Raw genomic sequence first — 23573 nt, forward strand, 5'->3', positions numbered from 1 at the left:
TGTTGGAGGGCAAATCTCTCAACTTCTAGTATACCGGCAGATCCAGCTTATAAAAATGAAGTTCATTAACAAAGCTTTAATCTTCTATATCGGCATATACACGCCCCTTGCCAGCGCCTGGAAAATAGGCCGCATTACTGGCATACTTCCAACTGTGGCCATTCCTGACCCCTCCCCCGTACCCTTAGAGGAGATCTTTACAACGCCCAAAGGTTGCACTGAATTGAGCGTCGGTATCAGCCGTCTCAACCCAGGACGCAAGGCCTGCGAGGGACAAGCTGCTGAAGGCGTTGTGGATCTAAGAAGAGCACTACGTGTCTTTCAGGGTATACAGATCAGACAAGGAGATACAGATCTAAACCCACCATCTGAAATTAGGTTCCTAGGTCTGTGGGTTAACAGAAATTGCGAATCGATTATTCAAGTGATAATACACTTCTGGGGTGATCCAGACACCATCCAAGAAGTTAACCTTGCAATACTACGACTGTGCTTGGTCATCCGTTTAATCTTGGAAGAATGGGGTGGTGGTCATGGGGCGAAATTCAACAATTGGAAGATGGAGCAGAACGGTTTCCATGGGTACCCGAGGGGGTTATGGCATGGCGAACCTCGAAAAACCTACGTAATAGAGATAGACATCGGTCTTATGTAGTTGTATCGAATTGATTAAAGTCGGAGATTTTGAGAAACTCCCAGGAAACACGGGGGAAATATAGGTGCCAGAGAATCCAGCAACTGGGGCTGGTTTGAGCGGGGGAACGACGCGGGGTTATGTTCCCCCGGAGTTTGAAAATGGACTCATTGCGGTGCCAAAGCAGAAACATGACGTGCCGCTTGTGGGGGGTGGCTCAACTACGAGCTTCTAAAACTAACAGACGACGAAATGGCTGAATTGCAGAGGGACCGAGTATCTTCACTTCCACCGACCCAATTGGTCGATCTGTCGTACTTGGTAAGGGGCAAGAAAGATTTGATGAATGCCGGCTATGACTATGAAAGTGCAGTGGATATTTTGAAACAACGGTTAGCAGATTTACACGAAGAACGGGGGCATGGGGTGGGAACGCGGGTGTGGCTGATTCTGGATATGATTATACTTATGGGCCCGAGTCCGAACAGACAGCACCAGATCAGTTGGGACCAGCGGAAATACAAAGATTGCAAGAGCTTGGGCAGGCCTTAAAGAAGGAAGTGGAGTAAGTTAAGGAAGAAGAAATACCAACTGGATAGGCACGGGGGTAGATATAGAAACACCGTCAATACTTCATGTTCAATTTGTTGATGTCAACGTATATACATATACTATACAGTTTATAAATTTAGGTGGCGAGAATGGTAGTACCAACAATATTGTTTCTGGATTTACGGGTTGATGTGTGTATGCGTTGTAAAATGTTGTATTTTGGAGCTTGGACAGCTCGGAGTTGCACCGAGACTGGGCTCGAAGCCGAGTTTCGTGGATCAACTGGAACCATTCACTAACCCCCAATGCTAATAGTCTTGGGTATACCTAATTGTCCATTGATTGTGATATGGGAATAAAAATCCTCGCCGCTCAAGATAAAGACAATAGGAAACAATGATCAAGTTTGACGCTAATGACTCCTGTTTGCGTGCTCCCTGAATCTTAATCTCCCTCGCTCCATCCGCATCCATGTCGGTTCCCATTCGTCCAATCGAGTTCACTCCTTAGCTGTTCCGCCCTAACCCCATTATCATCATCTCTCCAAATTCTAGCCATACAGTCGTCGCTAATCGAAATGACGTTCCTGTTGATATCCCATGCTACCCCGGTCACCTCCCTTCCGTTATGCCCTTCGATCAATGCAGTCCCTGTCCCGTTGTATAGCTCCTTTGCCGCCGTTATACTCGCTGGCGCACCATGCGGGATAGGCAAACCATCATCCTCTGCTGGCGATAGGTATTTTTCGTCCGTCGGGAACAGGACTAAAGTTCCATCCGTACTTCCCGTCGCGATTATAGCCCCATCCCTTGATATCGAACTCTTGACATAAAACGAGTTCGTCTTTAACTTCGAGTTCGAATAAAAGTGGATGGGACCACAGTCAAGATGTGACGTCGAATAAGCGTACAAATTTCCATCCTTGCAGAGCGCATATAGCCTTGAGCCGTCCGGCGCAAATGTCAATGACGTTATTCCGTAGTCTCTATGTGGTTTAAAATCGTGGAACCGTGGTTTTGGCGCCTCATATTCGACGAGTGGTTGTGAGTTCGGTGACTTTTTGATGAAATGTGATTTTCTTATATCCCAGACCTTGATAACGGCATCGTTGTGCGAGGCTGTAGCGATCTGATAAGGGTTTCTTGTGGACCAAACCGCTGATGTAACAGATATAGCTTTGTCGCCGGCTCTATGGCCACCGAAAATGCTGTTTATTGGCTTTAGATTGACGCCTTGATTATCCCCGAGGGATGTCCCGGCTGTTCGTAGGTCCCATAGGTGTACATTTGAGTCCCGCGAGGAGGTGAGTAGGAGATTTTGATTGTCGATAGAGTGGTTGATTTGTTTAACGGATCCATGATGGCCAGTCAGAACTGCAACAGGTGTTTGTTTTTCGATGTCGTTTACCCGGCACGTTTGGTCGCCACTCGCTGATGCCTGCGAGAATCGGTTAGCAACATCTAGATATTGGTATGGGGGCATCCACTTGAGCTCACAATGTATCGGTCATCAGCGGACAGGGAAAGGTCGAAAATAGCATTGTCATGTACCATAACTGAGGCAGACTCTCGGTTAAACCCGCGATAAGTATAGCCGCCCTTTGCTAATATCGAATCTTCGCTCCACGGACCGGTGCCAAGTAATCGAATAGCCCCGCATTCATACCCGACTGCGACCATAGGCGATGCTGGGAAAAGACTGTCAGGAAGATCAAGTTTTTAAAGTGGAATCGGTGGTATGCATACTATTAAAAGTTGCCAGGCAAAACGGCATTTGTGTGCCAGCTGCACCGTCGGTATAGAGATTCGTATCGTTATTCTCAGAATAGAAACCTTCTGTTACCCATGACCGCTCTGCATAGTGTTAGCCGGTGGCATAGATATTGTATTTTGGGACCGGATGATGCATACTCCCAAGTCGAATCCCATTGATACCATCGGGCTCGTATCCAATCAGGGACCGGTTTAGATTTCGAAAGCTGAAAGAAGTTGGCATCGGCTTTCGTATTCTTGGTTTTCTAATATCTTCAAAATCATCCACCAAACGGGATGGAGTTGCGGCGCGGAATCCATCCTTTTCGTCACCAGCTTTTGCGATCTGTAACTTCTTAAGAAACGTGACGTCAGGTGTAGCGGCAGGTGTTAATAGTTGTGTTTTGAGAGGCGAAGAGGAGAACAGTGGAAGTGGTGAAGATGAAGGAACATTTGTCGGAGATGTAGAAACTTCATTGACGATTGTCGAAGAGACTTCAGCAAGTGGGTTGCGGCCTCGTCCACTTTGTCGATGTGCTCCGGCAAAGAATGCATCTCGGCGTATCTTGGATGTTCGTGGAGAGCATTTAGGAAGCTTTGCAGGGATATCTTCTTTAAGGCTAGAAGCTTTACGCTTTCGCGAACTTTTGATGGTAGAGGACATGGTGGTGGCGATGGTGAAGAGGTAGGTGATGAGGATGAAAGGGAGATAAAATCAAAATTAATTACGAAGCCGTGTTGGGATTAGAGGTTGAGGCTGATTGATTTGGTGCGCGTGAAACTCGCGTGGTTTCCTATTATGGACATTCCCTTATTAGGAACGGGATTTCTGCGCGGTTGCAGGGACAACAAAGCGAGGCAACACATCCCGCCAAAAAATGCAACAGACCTTGAAGGGAGCTCCACCGGTCTCTCCTCCACCGTGCAGGCTTCAAGCTCGATTGACAGATTAAAGGGCTCTAGTGCGATTTAGTATTGTAATATAAACAAAGAATTCATTCCACAAAATGGCTATGATATCATCTTGTGAACAGAGACTAGTAGGTATGTATTCACAATACTCTAATATACAATGTGTCGAAATACTGTTAAACGACTGGATCATTTCTTCTTCTTGGCTCGTGATTTGTCTCTGTTGAAAAACGCGGTTAGCATCGTGATTTTTTAGTAGATTTACGAGACGGATAACATACTTCTTCATACGAGGGTCAACAACTTTATATCGTCCCTTCACACCTCTCGGCCGTCCTTGAACGCCTCTGTTCCCTCCCTTCGCAACCACCACGCTCACAGATTGTTTCGGTTTCTTCTTTGTTGCTCGGTTTATCATCCTTGTGATCTTCTGTGCTTTCTCCTTTTCCGTCATACCCTCCTCTTCCATCAACATAGCGGACTTCTTTCGTAGCTTCTCGAGTCTTTGATGAGCCTTGAACTTCTTTCGGTCCTTTGCTTCCTTGACTTTCTTGATTGGACGTGCGTTCAACGCACGCAACTTCTCCTTGATGGCCGCAGCGCCTGCCGCTGTGATAGGGCGTAGTGGTTTGCTATGTTTGGCTTCGTCTTCAAGGAACCAGTCCGGCAATCCATCCTTCGACCTAAAGGAGTATTTGTTGAAACCATCATCGATGAGATCGGCTTTAGATTTCTTCCCGAGTGCGATACCCTGGGCTAGTGTCATGGCTTCGGCTGTTATAATGTCGATATCTGGTTTTCCGTTCTTTGTAGGCTCCTTTTCGCTGGAATCCCAGATGTCGTCTTTGTTTGATTTTACGATTTCGATGCCACTGTCACTCACATCATCTTCATCGCTTTCTGCGGTTTCCCTGGTGTCATACCATTCGTCCGCATCTTCAATAGTCTCTGAACTAGACTCATTGTCGGGAATTTCATCTTCATCCTCTTTCGTCTCTTCCTCCTCCTCTTCGCCATCGTCATCAACTTCTTCCTCGCTTTCTCCCTCGCTGGCACCCTCTTCAATATCACCAAACTCTTTGAAGATATCTTGGTCGAAAAAGAGAGCCGCTTTTTTGCTTAAACCGCTTGTTGTAGCTGGCTCACTATCAAGAGAAGTGACAAGGCGTTGCTCAGGCTCATCGTCTTCGTCCTCGGAAGAATCGTCGTCGTCATCTTCCTCTGCGACCACATCCTCATCGCTTGTAACATCGTCCTTCTTGTTTTCGTCAATACCCTCCCATTCATCGTCGTTTCCCTGTTTACGCGCCCGCTTCGCTTTGAACTTGTCATCCCTCTCTGCTTTTTTCTCAACGTACTGTTCGTACATCCTGTCCAGTTCGTCTTCCAATGCATCTTCCGCATCGTCGCTTTCTTCGTCCTCGCTCTCTTCTTCCTTCTGAGCAGCCGCGGCTCGGGCTTTTGCCTCATCCTCATCGACAACCATATTCATTTTGCCTTTAACAACTTCCCTCAAGCCACCCGCCGCATCGACCGTTTTCAGTTTGAACATAGTTTGGTCATCTCCAGGCCCTGCCTGTTGTTCCAAACCAAGTTCCATCGGCGCAGTCATATGCATCTGGAGCCGGACTATCTCTTTCTGTTTCCTTTCATTATCCCTTCTCTTCTCCTTCCTCTTCTTCTTCGTTTCCTTCTCGTGCATATTCTTAAGATCCTCTTCTAGCTGGAGTTCCTCGTCCATAGGTGTGATCTCTGCAGACTCCTCGGCCTTCTTTGCTTCTTCTTCTTCCTCCTCCTTCTTCTTCTTTGCCGACCACCCGAACTTATCTCGTATAGCCAGACGCCATTTAAGGAGTATTTTAAAGTCTCTCCGTCCCAGAACCCTCAAGTCGTCGCAACATTTCCGTATTTCAGGAGTCGTTTCCGGAAGCCGTGTTATCGTGGCCGTCGCAATGTCATTTGTATCTGTAAATGTAAACTTGTTCATAGAACCAAGCAGGGCGATTGGGTCGGTTGTCTCGATGAACTCCTTGACTGGTATCTCCTTATATAACAAATTATCGCCCTCCTCATAACCATCTCTCTTCCTCTTCTTCTTCTCCGGATTATAGACCTTCGCTTCGTTATTAGGCGTCGCATCGGGCAATTCCTCAAAGACAGTCTTTGGGTCCAAGAACTTTGGATCCACACGCTTCGGCGCAAGATACCCCCTGCAAACAACGAAAATTTCGGCGGAAACGTTACGAGATGAGGGCGGCTTCGTCGCCTCGACCTTCTTAAACAATTGATTAAACACCCACAAGAGCGAATTGTAGTCCTTGGATCTGAAGATCTTTGTGACGAAAGTTCCGCCTTCAGCCAAGAATTCCGTTGCGAGTTTCAGCGATTGCAATGCAAGTTCCGCCTGTGTGAAAGCGTCCTGAACCCAGGCTGTACCAACGTTCGGGGCACCGTCGTGGAGAACTGTATCGGCTTTCCATGTTTTCAGGTGCTGTCGCAGTGTAGACCGACATTTATCCGTTGTGATATCGGAAACAAATGTTATGACCTTTGGTATCGGTTTTATTGGTGAGAGATCGACTCCGACGATTAAACTGGAATTTGGCATATTCTCCGCCGCCACTTGAAGCCATCCCTAAGAAAGTGGTGGTCAGTCGCCGAGTATTCCCTCGAACTGTCAAGATGGAACATACTCCTGGCGCAGCGCAAAGATCGATAAGGACTCTAGACTTCTGCAGGAATCCATATTTTTGGTTGAGTTGGATAAGCTTGAAGGCTGATCTGGCGCGATAGTTCTTCTCTTTGGCAAGCTTGTACCACTTGTCGAGACGACCTTTTCCGTGCTGCAAGTTAAGAAATTAGCGTCGCGGTCTGATGAGTAGTCGAGTGTATGGGGTCGTACCTTCTTTTGGATACCCATGGTGGCGTATTACAGGGCCGTCGATGGGGGTTCTTTGAGTATGTTGGATTGAATAGTGGAAGCGAAATCTCGAATATTTTTTTTTCTTGCGCCAAAAAAAGTTCGGTTCCTGGAGTTGTGGCTAAGGGTGTGGCTGGTGTTGCGGGATGATAAGCTCTAGTGTGGCTGTGTCGAACTGCACTTTGGAACCCTCGCAAGCTCCATAGCTCGCGTCTCCCCACCTATACAGTCACATCGACTCAATCCTTCTTCAACATCGCTACCAACCACATCACGTACCGGAAAACTCTACGATAACCTCGCGATGTCGGCGGATTTGGCTCGCAAGACTTGGGAGCTGGAGAACAAGGTCACTCTTGTTGATCCAGTCAAGGACTTTATCTACGGTTTCGACGAAGAGGAACAGAAAGCGACATTGGATGCTAAGCCATGGAAAGCCAAGTATGTTCATGAACAACGAGACAGAATATTTACACGTCTAACTTCGAGGTAGCCCAGATTACTTCAAAAGTGTCAGAATATCGGCGGTCGCTTTGTTAAAAATGGTATAGTTGGATCCTACGGTATCATGGCGGGGTTACATAATCTTCGTTACTGACAGCTCCAACCTCTAGACAATGCACGCTAGATCCGGAGGAAGCATCGAAATCATGGGTTTGATGGTCGGTAGAGTCCACGGTACATCATTTATCGTCAGCGACGCCTTCCCGTTACCTGTAGAAGGAACCGAAACCCGTGTCAACGCTCAGAACGAAGCCTACGAATACATGGCTGAAGCGGATCGACTGGCCAAGGAAATCGGCCGCAAAGAAAATGTCGTTGGATGGTACCATTCACATCCCGGTTATGGGTGCTGGCTATCTGGTATCGACGTCAACACACAAATGATGCAACAACAGTGGTTGGATCCTTTCCTCGCTGTTGTTATCGATCCCGATAGGACTATCAGTGCGGGCAAGGTCGATATTGGCGCTTTCAGGACCTACCCGGAAGGCCACAAACAAGCCTCTGGGAAGGACGCCGAATACCAGACAATTCCACTTAGCAAGATTGAGGACTTCGGCGCCCACAGCAATCAGTATTATCCGTTAGAGATCACACACTATAAATCGTCACTAGATAATCATCTACTTGAGCTTTTGTGGCACAAGTATTGGGTTTCGACCCTCTCGCAGTCCCCATTATTCACAGTAAGCACCTTTCCTGGCTCGAACATATCCCGAGCCTAGATACTAACAATTATGATACTAGAATCGTGAGTATTCTTCCAAACAAATGGCTGAAATCTCTCGCAAAATCAAAAAAGCGGAGGCTCAGCTATCGCATACCAAAATCATGTTTGGCGGAGGGGGAAGGGGTGGTTTTGGCGGTGGAAGTGATGCCAAAGGAGGAAAGGACAGCCAATTGAGCAAGATTGTCCGGGACAGCAACAAGATTGCAAATGAAGAGATTTGTGGTCTGCTTTCGACGGTTGTTAAAGAAAGAATTTTTGACTTCAGCAAGCTGAAGCTTGGGAAGTGTGGACATAACCATTCGCAGCAGTCGCAACCTACAACGAATGCTTAATGTACAATCTATGGCGACTCTGTTTAACCTATATCCTGATATACAGATTGGGGACTCGTATAATGCAATGGCGGCGTTCTTGTTTTTGTGGGTTAAGGGTTTCAATCGCGTTGAACATCGCTAGTCGTGTTGCTTCCCAGGTGTTTTATCCATGCTGTTCGATCGATTGTTGTCTAGAGGGAATCGAATGTTAAACTTCAGGTTGTATTTCCTTCTATGGCTGTTTGATATTGTATATGCGAAAGCTTTGTTATCGAGGCTTTAGAACCCCGGTACCCTGCTTGACATCCTCAGCTGACGGCACATGCATCGTTGTTAAGGCGGGATGATTGCATGGATTGTTGCTGTGGATATATGTTGGGCATCACCACAAATAAACAAGGTGTCGGTACCGACCCTGGTTTCATTGCCCTGGTCAAAGGCTCTGTGCAGCTGATGGTAAGACGGCGCTTAACTCCGAAACACTACCTGCAAGAGATAGAATACCAACGTTTTCGGTTCCACAACACGAGTATTTCGATTCGATGTGTGGTAAGTTTTAGTGCTTCATTGACTCAATTGATTACTTGGTATTTGATTAAAATTTTATACTTTAATCAGACAGAGACTTCTTATTTGGGAGATTACAATGTATTCCTACTAGGTAGTAGGAATCTATTGGTTTATTTCTAGATACTACTAATCCCATAATAAGTATATAAAGATAATAAATATAATTTGAATAGTATTAAAATGCAATTGGTTTTGGAAAACGATGTAAGGAAAGCTTACGATGGAATTGAATTTTCAGAATATGATGATTGTGATGATGATGAGGAGGAGAAATAAGATAGAAAATGACCATGGATATGCTGCTTATATAGATAAATTTCCTAGTAGATTTTGACAATTGATATCTTGAAATATCCAAGTATGCGTATCGTGCTAGTATCGAGACTAGGCTAGCGCTTCTAGACTACGGTTCGAAGAGCAAAACCGATAGCACTTTTGAAACAACTTAGTTTTTGCTTTCGATATTTCCATCGCAAATTTGAAATCCCCATTTATACCAATAGTACATGTCGATATATCGGTACCGCGGTGCGAAGCCACAAACGGAATTGGCATCCGAGATGGTAGTATTCAAACGGGTTTCATGATTACCATGATGGGGAAAAATAAAATAAAAATAGTCCAGAGCTAACCTCTAAGGACCTGTTTTAGTACTGTAGAGTAATTTATTGGTGAAGCCGAAAAGTCAATCGGGCTTCATGCGGAAATAGACATTGCGACAATGGATTAGCTATAGATGTTTGAGGGGTTCTGAAAACGACTGACCACACTGCAACTTAGCGTATTGGGTCTATGCCCTCCTAACTCTCTGTGTGTTTAGTTCAACTTTGTAAAGAATTTCGAGGTCAAATGAATAAACTGCTTCCGTATAGAGAGCCCTTGATATAAAAATAGGGAACACACCCACGGTCTGTAATCGATATTCTTTTCAAACCACGGAATTCTCTTCAATGTCTATTATCAGAGCTGGTCCCTCGATTCCCTTCTTACTTCATAAATTTCTATCATTCAGAGCAGGCATCAACCTGCCCAATTGGTTTGGCTACTAGTCGGGACGCACTCGATTGTTATATATGCGAGTACTTAAGTCTGTTACTCTATATTTTTGTATGCCTTAGCTCTGGCACAACCTAGTTCTCGGTTGTAGACGGGCATAACCCTAGACCCTAGGTCATAAGTCTCCTCGAATCCAATGATAAAAATCTTGAAGTTTAAGAATTTTCAAAACAAAATGTACAGATTGTCGCTTCAGCATACATGACGTTGCACGTACCCCGACCTAGCTATCGGTGTCATAGAAGTAACCAAGATAATCTTACCTGCAAATTATAAATTTGTAAGGTTAATTCAAATGCTCATAAAATATCTCACAACTTAATGGTGAAAAGTCCATGATGTTTCCAGAACCTAATACTAGCTCTGTTACCGCATGCAACGGGGCCTTCCGTGCCACCGCGATCCTGTCGTCGATTGCTTCAAGACATGTTGGATGTCATGGGCAGCAGGAAGTGTTGAGGGCGTGGTTGTTAGGTTTCAGTTTGCTGATTGGTCGGGATGCAGCAGGGATGGGATGGTGTCGCATAGCAACCAGCGCTTTCTTTGTGACCCCAATTTGTTTACCTACCTAGGTAACCAAGCAACACCAAAACTTCATATACAAAGGCTCGCCCGAAAGCCACATCCCATCGAGGCATTCTAACATTCGACATCAACCTATCTCCATCTCTCCTCCCTCCTCACACTATCCCCTTTGCATAAGAGGGCTTCTTGTCTTAATACTAACAGATCGGTATAGCAATTGAATTGCTTCAAATCGAACCGACAATTTTAAGCATTGCTCCCGATCTCCTCAGTCATTCCTTGGGTCACGTTGGCTAAGCATACGGGTTTTGCTTCAGTCCACGCTATCATAAAAAGGGTTTATAGTGGCATCGCCGTCAAAGCATCGCCGCCTTGTCCTTGTTAACATTCCTGGGTCAGACCTTCCTATAACAGTCATATTGACATCCCTGGATTACCTCTCCTGAAGGAGACGGACAAAAAAGATGGACAATTCGTACCTTACATCCCAAGTCGCCTCGGCAATCGAATCCCTTCACGGAATCTTTGACGAAATTGGTGTCCCACGCCATGATCGTGAATCCAAAGAAGCGGCCTTGTTCGCCGCCCTTTCTGAGACCTTACAGAGCCACCTCCGTCTGGTTAATGCCGAGAAGAATGCTTTGGTTGAAGAGGCCAATAAGTTAATTTCCGGTATCCAACAGATCCACCGTGCGATGGATGATGGTGCAAGCGCAAATATGTATGATGATTTGGTCGTGACAATTCCGCTCCGGGTCTGTGTGGAGACATTAAAGAACAAACATAATATGCTGCGTAGCCAGTATGACCAGGAGTTTGAAGGGATAAAGAGTAAGTTGCCCTGCATATACCTAGGTAGCGAGCCGTCACGCGCAGGAAGTTGACTAAACATCTTGGACTTAGAACTCGTCCAAACCATTCAGTCCTATGTCTGTAGATTGGAAGATGGATTCCTCCGTCTCCAGCTCCCAAATATTTCCAACCCGACCTACACTTTCAAGATCACGGAGGCCTCAAAGAAGGAACTCGAAGTTGAATTTAGCCGCGTCTATAAGGAGTTTATGCGTAGGGTTGCGACGGTTAAAACCCTAAGCGCTGAAGTTGTCAATTTATGGGCAGATCTTGAAACTCCGTCCCACCTCATCGATCGAAAGATTGTAGATGCATGCAGAGAGAATTACGATGGCTTTGATATTAGACTGGATGCAATCAACGCTTTGAGATCTAAGAAGCAAAAGTTGGCAGATGAGATGACTATGAGGGAACGCAAGATCAATGACATCCACCAACAACTCCAGCCTCTCTGGGAAAAGTTCCAACAAGATGACCAGGAGGAGAATAGGTTCCTCCAACAGAACCGAGGATACAGTATTTCTGTTATCAAGAACGTAGGTTAACTCTCTAGGAACTTCAGATTTACTAAGCTAAAGATTGCTAAAATTCTACAATACAGTGGGAAAACGAACTCGAACGATTGTTGGAAGTCAAAAAAGAGCATATGCATATCTTTATTTCAGAGGCCAGAACGACACTTCAGGAGATGTGGGATGTTCTATACTACACCGAGGATGAGATGGATGACTTCACGGCAGCTTGGCCATCATCAAATACTGAAGCAGTCCTCCGCTCTCACGAAATGGAAATCGCGCGGCTGCAGAAGATCATTGATGAACGTAGCCCTATACTCAACTTGATTGAGAAATACCAAACTCTTGTCAATGATAAGGCGAGCTTGGAAGCTTCTTCCCAGGACCCATCCCGCCTGCTAGCCAAAGGGCCTAGGGATCCTACAAGGCTGTTGCGGGAGGAGAAGACAAGGAAGAAGATTGCTAAAGAACTTCCAAAGATCGAAAGTGATCTAATTGTCGCTCTTGAGGGCTGGGAGGCGGAACACGGGGAACCATTCATAGTCCTTGGTGAATCTTTCCTCCATACTATTCTTGAAAAACAACGACCCAACTCGAAGACTCAACAGTCGGCGGCTTCTGTTCTGAGGTCAACTGCCGCGACAAGAGCTGCTACTCCCAAGGTTGCTGCGACCCCCAAGCCGGCTCCCGCAAGACCCAACAGTGCTGCTGGCCTGCGCTCAGCCGCTAAAACCCCAGCCACCTCTAAAGCTCCACCACCACGGGCTGCTACCAAGTCGCCGACCCCGTATAACCGACAGCCTCTGTCTAATTTCACCCGCAATCTGCAAAACTCGCCTGAGCGAAAACCCACGGTTCCGGCCCGTAGCACGACGCCGGCTACTCTTGGGAGAAGAGCCAACAATCCGACCAAAACACCAACTAGTGCTAGTGGAAGCGTTCGACGAATGCCTGCATATATGGCTCAACAGGCTGCCCAGACAAGTGCTAACCCAGCTAGACTTCCGCCTCCCAAGATGAAATCATTCGACCTACTCACCAAAGAAAATGTGCCTCCTCATTCCCCTCAAATACACTCCATTGCCCGGAATATCATGGCACACATTCCATCGGATATGAGTACTGTCTCTACTCTCTGTAGCCCGGTTGAGAACATGATGGCAAAACGAGAGAATTCTTTTGACAGAATGGGCTTTATTCAAGAATCGAAGGAAATTAAGCATGCGGTTTCGTACGACGACATGAACCGAGTTCCATCACTTACATCGCAAGCATCGACCCTAGCTTCGGTTTGCAGCGGTGTCAGCAGCGAGAACTGGGAAACTTATGGAGACGATTCCGACTACGAACAGGATGTTAGCAATCACTACTATAACAAGCTAAAGGCCGTGAAGGACCGCAAGAACTTCGATAATTTCAGTATTCAATCAAAGAAGGTCCGCGGTATCGCCCTCGACGTTCGAGAAGTCGCACAGGACGATGAATGGGAGGATGAAGCTTGCTAAAGCTCTCTTTGTACACACCTCGATATCCTATTTGGTTCCTATCCGGTTTCGCACCTTTCTAATCGTGGCTTTTTTCTTTTCTTCTTTTCTTAACATTTCAACCAGTTTTTGCTTTCTTGATTTGATTTTGCCCTCTCGACCCCTTTAGCCTGACTGACGAAATTCATTGATGATAACGAACCACAGTGAATCGTTTCTAGCCGTTTGATAATGCGACGGCGAAGCTGACAGATACTACAAAAATACACACTTTATCATTCTGCTTTTATGACCTCGAGACACTACATCGAGTTTTCCTGTCTTTCCATTTTGAGCGTACAGTTTGTTTTGGGACCCTTTTCTCTTCTCAAATGGCGTTTCTGGAACCGGTGTTCATTGCAACTGAGATTATTCATGTTCACGTTATTTTTCACGCATTGCCTTCCGGCTTTTAACCTTTCTTGCTTCTTTACTTCGATACTCATTTTTAGTCTTACGAGGATCAAGGTCTCAATGTTACATATGTCTTTGATTCGCATATCAAGTATCTCTATATGCTACCTTTCCGTTTCTCTTTCTTCACCTGTGGTGCCGATTCCATCTTTTTCTTCTGTTGTTCCTGTCTTTAGTAGCCTTTTTTTGCCACAGAGTTGCCTGTTATTACTCATAGTATGAGAGATCGAATCAAAAACTTCAGCATATCAACATATGGGGATCTTTTAAACGTTGTAGTATTTCGAAATTTTGTGCTTTTGAATTGATCTGTCGAACGTCAACCTATGAGACCGGTTAACCTTGGAGCTTTGCTCCATTGCATTGCAGGCGCAGGCCAACGATTCACAGAATCTTCTAAAGAAAGACTATCCCAGCTATCCTACGATACACGGGGGAAATATATAGCACTACTAAAAAAAGAAGCCCCAGAATACCTCTCCATCCTGAACACTCCCAATTCTAAGGACATCATAATAAGCCACCCAGGCACCTGTGAATGCGCACCATAAAACCAGGTCCAATCAATTACGCCCATTAATTCCCGAATCCCTTTCTACGGAGTCATATCACGATCGAGCCCAGGAGCGAATGGATAGACATCGCGAATCCAACCTTGCGTCGTAGGAGTATGTGTCCACGGCCCTAAGTTGTCCTGACGGGCCAACGGCACCAAGGTTCATCGCAGTAGACACTTCTGAATGGAACCCTGCTGCCGTCTGCGAGCACCTGGGCATACCATACGCAACCATACATTTCTTCGAGTGATGGTCTAGGGGTTAGCGTGACCATCGAGATGAGTAATAATATGGATGGGGTTATTAAGACATACCGGACACCCAATCGCGATCAGACCCACTATTAGAATCCGCAAATGGTGGTGGTTGTATTTGATCTATAGGTGTGGTTGGAAAAATCGGCGGAAAGCTCGGGGGTCTGCCGGAGGGGCGGGTATTGGATTGTTGTTGGTGTAGGGTTTATCCGTGAGACTGGAGCAAAGGGACTAGGCACATCCGGGGATATAATTGTGTAATTTGGGACTAGTGCTTCTCGCAGGGCAGGTAAAATCTCTCCAGGGGGGAAGGCAGCTCCAAGCGGCAAGTCAAATTCATTAACTGGTCTTCCTACACTCCATACAACGGCTTCCCCAGGCGGCGAGTAGGGGTACCTATAGATAAGACTGATTATATGATAGAAAGGCACACTCGTTGCTGTTGGAACATCGAAGGCCCGTGGGAGTCGGGGCTGATTTTGCGGTCCCGGAAAATAGGGTGATGGTACACGATGTGTGTATGGTATAGTTTCTCCATGGGCAGGCGGTACGGTTTACTGAATACAAACTGGTGTTCCAGGAACCAATTCTCTCGAGGCATTGCGATATAGTATTTTGAGCAAGTGACGATAAATGATTCCTGGAAAACGAGCGGAATAGAAGGATTTGTGTAGTTGTAGTTAGAACAGTTGAGAAAATGAGGGTGATGAGATGAAGTCGTGTGATATGATGGGATGGAATTAGAAGAGCTGCGAATTGGGGCAGGCACTTTGGATTTCTGAGTTTTCAATGGCTGATATTAATGATGGTATCTTATTTGATTGAACTAGGATGAGCAATCGAGTACGGATCTACCTAGGTACTTAGACTTCTACGGGGAAATCTTTTAATATTTATGTTAACACTGCAGTGTAATTTTTGGGGGGGAGGAGGGGCACCAGGGCATGGATGGACTTACTTTCAACTCCCAGCAGGGTCTCATCCCTCCAGCTTTCTTCAATCCAATCAGTTAATGTTACTCTTGGAATAGTATCCCTGACACTCAGTAGATTTCGAATCGCCCTGACTCTCGTAAGGTCCTGATAATCGATTATGATATGTGTGATGTCTTCATTTTCGAAGTCATCAACGATTTTCCCGTTGCCAAACTCTAGCAAGTTCTGGCACATCATCAAATTCAACCCGATGCTATCGAGTTGAGAGCGAGATTGGCCATTTGCTTTCAAAATATCTTCTGCTGTTGCGGATATATGATTCCTTTGGGCGTTCTGAGGAGTGTCGAGATATGCCACAACGTGCTGGAACATCCAGCCAATTGGCGGGTCAACTTGTGAGAGTTCGTCCTTCAATTCTGATATGGCCTCTTCGGTGATGACTTCGTCATCTTCCAACTTCACACAGTCTCTGAGTAACCTACTAAGATCCTCAGCAGTGGTATCGCGGTAGTAACTATCACCATAGGGGTCAATTGTCTCCTCGAATTTGTCTTTCGAATCGGGAGGGATGAAGAGCATATGTCTATCTGCCTCGAGCGGTAAAATGCACCCAAGTTCCTGGCAGTCAAATATCCATTGTGGACGAATGACCTCGACGTTTTTCTTCTTCAGAGTCAGAACTTTGACGACGGATTTATCAGCAATGCATTTCACATCTGGTGCACCACCGTCTGATTGAAAGATGCTGCCACCACAGGCCTTGATTATGCCTTCGATTTCAGCTTTGCTTTTCCTCGGCTTCGATGATTCGGTCATAATCCCTATGCGTGATGTTAGAAACTAGAGAGTACCAGCGGTCATGACAGTCAAAAGGCTTACAAAAGTTCATCCCTTCGAAGAGATGATCATTGCTAACTTCTACGGGCTCCACGATTTGATCTGCGCCAGCGATTTTGAACTCCTTTCGAATCCTTTTCGTAGTTCTTCTTTGTTCGATATGCATTTCATTTTCTTTTTGCTGCTGTTCATCCAATTCTCGTTTCCTTCGGAAAAAGTCATTGAGTGATAGCGCTGAATCCCATGATCTATCCTCCCTCAGTTTTGTGAAACGAGGAAATCTTAAGGTTAGACCTGATTTAAATTGGTCACTAGGCGTAACTGCAGCTCCCTTAACCGATATGACAATCGAATCCTCGGGCTTAATCCACTCGTCGGGGCGTTCTGCCTGTCCAGCAGCCAGTTCTATATATTCTGTTGGTGGTTTTCGTGTATTCCAGGTGTTCCATTTGCCTTCGGTTTGGTGTCTGATCCAGTTGTAATCTTGAGCGGAAAATCCACCACCAACTTTCGTGAATGAGTAGTATTTGCCGTTTGGAGCCCTCAGTCCGCACATGAAGCTAGCAAGCCTTCCACCACGGCTACCTTGGCCATAATATCCGCCTATCACCAAAAGATCAAAGTTTTCGCCGAGATCCTTCACATAATCCGGTTTCACCTTTAGCCAGTCATCGTTTCTATCACCCAGACAATACATGCTTCGGGGATTCTTGATAACAAGGCCTTCAGAGGCTTCTGCAACCACTTCCCGTAGTTTTACTTTGATATCCTCGACAGTCGTGCCTTCAGTGTAGGTATGGACCTCGAGTCTTCGGTGAACCGGTTCCATGGCGCTGATGAGGGCGTTTCGTCTGTCTCTGAGTGTGTATTTGATCAGAGAGGTGTCGTTCAAATACAAGATGTCGAATACACGGAAGAATGGACGGTGGGCGGATGGGTCATCTGTTCTTTGGGCAATGATAGCGGATTTGAGGGTACCAAAGGCCACCATAGCATCTTCGATAGGATCCCATGTTACCATTTCACCGTCAAGAATGATATTTCGGACGCCGGGCTTGAACGCCTTCTTAAGGTATCGAGTCAGGGTCCCATTTTCATCATCAACAGATGAACCATAGTGGTCTGTGTAGTCCTTTGCCTTTCTGCTGTAGAATTTGAATGTTCCGTCATCATGCAGATGCAATTGCATGCGTTCTCCGTCCAACTTTTCTTCAATCCAGAATACCTTATCATCTTCAGTCGCCCGCATCCTTTTGACTACGTCTTCAAAAGATCGGAGCTGAAACTGGGCTAACTGCGGCTGGAACGTCTGTCCAAGCTTAACCCCTTTGTCGGTGCTATCGAGTCGAAATTCAGGGTCCCATAAGTCCCAGCAGACAAGTTTCAAGGAAGACGAGACATTGAAAAGTTCATCTGCGTCTTGGTGCCAACAGTCGAGAAAAGTTTTTTCTGTAGCGCCAACCTTCATTTGCTTTAGGATAATTTTGATAAGCCATGTAAGTTCCTCCGCATTCATTCGGTTATAGAACTCCTGGATGACCGGCGTGTGATTCTTCGAGTCCTCGGCCAGTTGGTCAAGGAGTTCGTTGACGTTTTCAATTGTGAGATCACCGGGTTCTGTTCTCAAAGCTCTCTTCGAAATGGCTGTCTCGCACCTGGACGGGAAGTCTCCAGCACCAGTAGCTTTCGAGTCACCACCGATACGAGGTTGTTTCCAATGCAGCAAGTTATATGCATCATTAGAGTCTCTCGAAATCCTGAGAACTTTGATTAAGACAGTTCCCAATGCTTTCTCTTTCAATCCGTAAACGCTCCTCTCTCGATCCTTGTCTGGCATTATAAGCCTGAATGCGGGCCAAATGTCGTTTCCAACATCTCTTCGCCATCGTGCGATAAATCTAGTTATGATTTCTCGTCGTTTCTCTTGGGGCGCTTTTTGTGTCGAACGCTTGCCTCTGGTCTTTGCCGGGTTCTTCAAATTCTGCATTAACGGATTGAATAATTCTCGGTACAGAATACTAAAAGGTGGACTCGGTTTCTCGTTTCTGGGACGGTTGGGAAATTTGGCATCCACATCTTCCTTTTCTTGGGTAACCTTACGGGTATCGGCGAATGCATTGTCGTCGTCGTCTTCATCCATGTGCATATCTCTACTTCGGGGCATTTTGGGCGTGTGTCCCTTGAAGTAGGTCGTGTTCTTTAAATCGCAGTTGGATAGATAAACTCGTAGAATGAAGCACCTCTAGATTAAGAGCCTTACGGTAGTTTAAATACTCGCGTCGCGTTCGAATTCGGCGTCATGTCATGTCATGACACATCGAGTCGATTCGCCAAATACGAGGCCAAGAGTGCAGTAATGTGTGTTGAAGGTGGTTTACCCCAGACTGAGAGTTGCCGATAGCTGTCGCGCGTTCCATGTTCGTCATCGAGCATCTGCCCGAGTAACCTACAACTGGTACTTCGGCTCTACACTGCGGCCTTCTTTCCTGATCCTGACTCCATACAACTCGGGATGCAATGGAGCCATCATCATCCTCGTCGCTAGGCCCTCTAAAAGAAGTGGATATCCCTTCGATTCCCCTATCATCCGCGAAGTTAAAGGATACTACCGACAGAGACGAAACCCCGAAAGCGAGTGAGGAGACGACAGCGACAGTTGTTTTGACCCATGATGGGGGTCAAGCTTCTAGGGGCTCACAGGGTGGGAATGAGGACGACGACGAGGGAGAAGAGGAAGAACCGAAATTAAAATATGTTCGCCTTACTTCTTCTATGGGAAATGTCTATCGAAACGGAGATGCGACAAGTGCCGCCATTGTCGCTGGAGATAAATTGGTAGAACCCCGGAAGCATCCCTAATTCGTAGTTGCCCGCGGTTTCTCTAATTGGCCTTGAAAGCACAGATTATCGGTACACACAACGGAAACATAGTAAGCGTATCTTTATATATAGTTTTATGGTATCTGGATCTCTTGCTGAATTGGCCATAGCATATATTATCCCTGCCGTCGCTTCATCCGCTACGAGTATATCATGCCCACACGGCTTCAGTGACTTCACTTTCGGTCTCACCACCGATACCACCACCTTCCTCGTTTTACTGGCAAGACAACCCTGCTGCAATATCCACATCGTCAATTCATATAGCCACTTCTTCACTCGATGGGTATACCTGCATTACACACCTCCAGGATGCGAAGGACGTCTCACGAAGGAACTTCTCGCGGCCGGTGTCGGCTATTGCGCTATCGCCAACCTTCAAGCATGATAGATTATTTCTCTCGGGTGGCCGAGCCGGAAACTTGATCGTTTCCCGAGCTAGCCCAAACACTTCGTCCGCGACATCAGCGGCAGGCGGAGGTGGCTCATGGCTACCATGGGGCGGAGGAGCCAGAGACACTGTGTTGTACTCTGGGGAAGGCCCGATCAGTACTATTTCCTGGAGTCGAGTATCGCCAAGATTTGTTGCGTGGGCCAATGAATCCGGGATCAAGATTATGCGAAGCCATATAATCACATTTAGAGGCGACAGAATAGATCGGGTTGGGGAATGGAAAAAGATTAGCTCGATAGACCGACCCGAAGAGGTCCCTGAAGAGATGGCTGCTGGTTGGAGAGTAAGAATGGAATGGATCGATTTGGATACTCTGGAAAAGAGGGCAGAGGAGATTGAAAGTGAGGAGGGGAAAGGGAAGGGCCACTTAGTCAAGAAAAAAGTCGTGGGCCAAAAGGTCGTTAGGGGAGGTGGGAAGGAAAGGCTGCTGCTGTCTTGGGGCCCGGTTATATGGGTTGTCGATGTCTATGGCGGGGACGGATTCATCATACAAGCTGCACCTGCGACTAAAAGTAAAGGCGCGGTTGAGTCCAACGAGGGCAAAGCGTGGGGTTGGGCGGAAATCGTGCATGTGTAAGGAACCATTTTCTCTGGCCGGGCAACCTATATTTACTAACTAATCTTTCGAAGCGTTCAAACCGATTGTACGGTTGCCGGATTAACACTATACAACCCGTCTCAAGTTCTCTTTCTTGCCTATCTCGCTGCTGAGAAGCCAAAGGAGCCGGAGGAGCCGGAAGCACCGTCAGGGGAAGGGTCCGAACCTGCTCCCCGTAGAAGATTGCCTCACCGTGCGAACGCACTGGCTCCAGAAATCAGAATAGTCGATCTAGTTACCGCATCAGAAATCAGTGCTGATAGCTTGATGATGTCCCGATATGAAACACTATCAGCTAATGACTATCACCTTTCTTTTGTACCCCCAACTTCACATTTGGTTAGGCCACGGGGTCCTACGGCACCGAATACGCCTAGTACCCCCAAGGCCGGGGAGTTACCAGATGGTGCGGCTGGTTTTGGGGGAGGTCTTTGGTCGGCTGGCCTTAACGCAACGACTCTCTTCAGCTCAGGCGCTAGTATCATGTCAAGGTCCGACAGTTTCTCGACCGAGAGAGCTAGTAGTAGCAAGAAGGACGAAGACACTCCGAGGTCCTCTCTCAAAGGATTATTCCTAAAAGCGAAACCCAAGTCTCCAATGGAAGGTCGAGAGGATGTGCCTGGATGGAAAGTTTATATATCCTCACCCTACGATTGTATATTCGCCACGGAGCGTGGGAAGAAGGATAGGCTAAACTGGCTTCTGGACCGACTTCGATTCGCAGAAGCCTGGAACCTCGTCGATAAATTTCCTGATATCATTTCGGAGTCTGCTGTAGAGGACGACACGGAGGAAGAAGGTAGCGGTACTGATGATATGAGCATCACGGAACAGAACAAGAACCTTTACTCCGCTTCAGCTAAAGAAAAGAGGAGGATTGGAGAGTTATGGCTTGGGGAACTTGTTCGAGACGAAAAATGGGAGGAGGCCGCTGAAGTATCTGAGAAAGTCCTAGATACCAGCCCTCGCTGGGAGAGTTGGATTTGGGTTTTCTTAAAGGCTGGTAAAGTCCGAGAAATTACTCCACACGTTCCTATCAAACCGCTTCGACCACCAATCCCAACTGCCATCTACGAACTTATACTTAACACATACCTTGAAGAGGATTGGGCAATGTTCGAGGCTCTCGTTCAAACTTGGCCGGGTGAATTATACGACAACAACGAAATTGCAAAAATTGTGGAGAGGAAACTGAGGGATCGGGGAGAATCTGGGTTGCAGAAGGGCAAGGTTGGCTGGAGACGCCTGCATAATTGCTTAGCTATACTGTATACCCGTACAGCACGGCATACTGAAGCTTTGATGGAGTATATTATGCTTAGGAATGCTGAGGAGGCAATACGATTGGCTAAGGAGTACAACATTCTCAGTGGTGCGATCAAGGGTCACGTCGCAGAATGGCTTTGGTTGGGTGTGGATGACAGAACGCGAGACTCTGCAACCGTAGAGCAGCTGGAACAAGAGACGAAAGAAAATGTACAGCTCCTCGTGCACGAAGGCTGGGATCATGAAGGGACTGGAATCAGTCTGGAAGATGTAGTCAGGGAGCTACAGCGAGCAGATGAAACCTTGCTGTTATTCTTCTATCTTAAAGACCTCTGGTTCAGAGACAAGCAAGCTGTCTTCACCGGAATCGGCATACGTGGGCGGCTCCAACCGTTTGGGGACCTTATGGTTGTATCTTTTGCGGAATATGACCGACAAGCACTAATGGAATTCCTACAAACCAGCGAAGACTACGACTTCGAAAAAGCTGTGAAGATTTGCGAGAAACGCAGGTATATCGACGAGTTAGTGTACTTGTATTCTCTTACGGGCCAGACAAAACGTGCGCTTTTCCTCATCATCAACGAAAAGAACGATGTCGCGGCCGCGATCGATTTTGCGAAGAGCCGAGACGACCCCGACCTTTGGAACGACCTCTTGGAGTACGGAATGGATAAACCGAAGTTTATTCTTGGTCTACTCGAAAACGTTGGGACAAGCTTGAACCCGATTGAACTGATTAAAAGAATCCCGAATGGGTTAGAAGTTCCAGGTTTGAAGGAGGGTCTGACGAAGATATTACGGGAGCACGAAATCCAATGGAGTTTGAGCGCTGGCGTAGCAAGGTGCCTTTCCGGAGAAGTGAATGTTGGCATGGAGAAATTGAGGACAGGGCGGAGAAGAGGGGTCAAGTTCGATGTCAAAGCAGTAGAGTCGGCGGTTGCAACGATTATGGACGAAATGATACAAGAGAAGGGGAAAGAAGAAGAACTGGCACCAGCTCACAATTCTGGTTGTGGTATTTGCAAACGAGATTTCGAGCACAGGGAGCCGGAGACACTAGTTGCGTTTGCTTGTGGGCACGTATTTCATCTTCGTTGTCTATTTAAGAAGCAAAAATGGTTGAGGAAGAACCCCGATGCGCGTCTATCTGGCTATCTATCCGAAGAAGAAGAAGAGGATGCTGCAGAGGGTGGGGAAGAAGTGGAAGACGAGATTGAGAGAATCATTTTCAAAGCTGACCAGGCAATGGCTGATGCGGCATACGACCAATCGGGATATGGAGGCATAACAGTCATGAGCATTGCGGAGAAGGTTACAAGGGCAGCATTGATTCGACAAAAGATCGATGCTGGATGTCCTTTGGAAGTCAAGCCAATGCTTCTTTGAACAGTCCATTTTTGAATAGCCGCATTAAGATATCCTGCACACTTGGAGGGCCGCATTGGACTAAGGTTGCCGCATTCTTCTTTTTATACTTTTCATGAGGTGTTAGATACCATTGTAGGTTGTTTATGTGTATATACTAGCGATTAGCGCTTTCAAGCCATATAATTAATACAGACCATCAATCTCTTCTTGAGACGGTAGCTGATATTGTAACGAGGCAACGAGGGCTCGGCCTTGAGTAATTGAAGTTGTTACAGACCTACGAAATGAGGGCTGTGACATCAGTTGCATAGAGCACGACGCGACTGAACCCTCATAGTAAATCTTCACCAAAAAACAGAATCTTTAAATACCCGCAAATTTTCATGATTCGAGTTTTGTTAGAATCGCTGGAATTAGGCGTTTCAAAATGTATGGGTTTCGATTCACATAATTTGGAAGATTTGTTCTTGCAGAGTATGAAGAGAAAAGAAAAGACTGGTACCATCACATCGGATTTAAAGAACTCCTGTTTGATCCTCAAAATGATCATGTGACTTACACAGAATTGCACGTGACTTCGAGATGCCTGTGCGGCGTACCTTAGAGAGCGTGGTCTTGGCGTCGTAGCCCACGACCGCACCACAACCAA

At 46.5% G+C, this 23573-nt stretch overlaps 7 protein-coding genes across 7 annotated transcripts; 4 read left to right on the plus strand and 3 right to left on the minus strand.

Annotated features, from left to right (window-relative positions):
* Positions 1-55: 55 nt before the first annotated feature.
* DFL_008623 (uncharacterized protein) lies at positions 56-655 on the plus strand (the record flags this gene model as incomplete). Its single annotated transcript, XM_067638381.1, has 2 exons — positions 56-386; positions 453-655. The coding sequence occupies 2 exons, from the start codon at positions 56-58 to the stop codon at positions 653-655; spliced, it is 534 nt and encodes a 177-aa protein (XP_067486274.1).
* A 975-nt stretch (positions 656-1630) lies between these two features.
* Positions 1631-3601, minus strand: DFL_008624 (uncharacterized protein; the record flags this gene model as incomplete). Its single annotated transcript, XM_067638382.1, has 4 exons — positions 1631-2623; positions 2683-2873; positions 2932-3039; positions 3097-3601. The coding sequence occupies 4 exons, from the start codon at positions 3599-3601 to the stop codon at positions 1631-1633; spliced, it is 1797 nt and encodes a 598-aa protein (XP_067486275.1).
* Positions 3602-4038: 437 nt separating this feature from the next.
* Positions 4039-6769, minus strand: DFL_008625 (uncharacterized protein; the record flags this gene model as incomplete). The annotated part of the gene is made up of 4 exons (XM_067638383.1): positions 4039-4069; positions 4131-6484; positions 6543-6692; positions 6752-6769. 4 exons carry the CDS (start codon positions 6767-6769, stop codon positions 4039-4041), a joined length of 2553 nt encoding a protein of 850 aa, XP_067486276.1.
* A 304-nt stretch (positions 6770-7073) lies between these two features.
* DFL_008626 (uncharacterized protein) lies at positions 7074-8335 on the plus strand (the record flags this gene model as incomplete). The annotated part of the gene is made up of 4 exons (XM_067638384.1): positions 7074-7210; positions 7263-7314; positions 7384-7959; positions 8021-8335. The coding sequence occupies 4 exons, from the start codon at positions 7074-7076 to the stop codon at positions 8333-8335; spliced, it is 1080 nt and encodes a 359-aa protein (XP_067486277.1).
* Positions 8336-10932: 2597 nt separating this feature from the next.
* Positions 10933-13340, plus strand: DFL_008627 (uncharacterized protein; the record flags this gene model as incomplete). The annotated part of the gene is made up of 3 exons (XM_067638385.1): positions 10933-11299; positions 11372-11856; positions 11922-13340. The coding sequence occupies 3 exons, from the start codon at positions 10933-10935 to the stop codon at positions 13338-13340; spliced, it is 2271 nt and encodes a 756-aa protein (XP_067486278.1).
* A 2106-nt stretch (positions 13341-15446) lies between these two features.
* Positions 15447-18519, minus strand: DFL_008628 (uncharacterized protein; the record flags this gene model as incomplete). The annotated part of the gene is made up of 3 exons (XM_067638386.1): positions 15447-15466; positions 15542-16339; positions 16398-18519. The coding sequence occupies 3 exons, from the start codon at positions 18517-18519 to the stop codon at positions 15447-15449; spliced, it is 2940 nt and encodes a 979-aa protein (XP_067486279.1).
* Positions 18520-18872: 353 nt separating this feature from the next.
* DFL_008629 (uncharacterized protein) lies at positions 18873-22942 on the plus strand (the record flags this gene model as incomplete). The annotated part of the gene is made up of 4 exons (XM_067638387.1): positions 18873-19190; positions 19259-19285; positions 19346-20262; positions 20320-22942. 4 exons carry the CDS (start codon positions 18873-18875, stop codon positions 22940-22942), a joined length of 3885 nt encoding a protein of 1294 aa, XP_067486280.1.
* Positions 22943-23573: the final 631 nt, after the last annotated feature.

The sequence above is a fragment of the Arthrobotrys flagrans genome (assembly GCF_004000055.1).
Source record: "Arthrobotrys flagrans strain CBS H-5679 chromosome Unknown unitig_1, whole genome shotgun sequence".
NCBI classification, from domain to species: Eukaryota; Fungi; Ascomycota; class Orbiliomycetes; order Orbiliales; family Orbiliaceae; genus Arthrobotrys; species Arthrobotrys flagrans.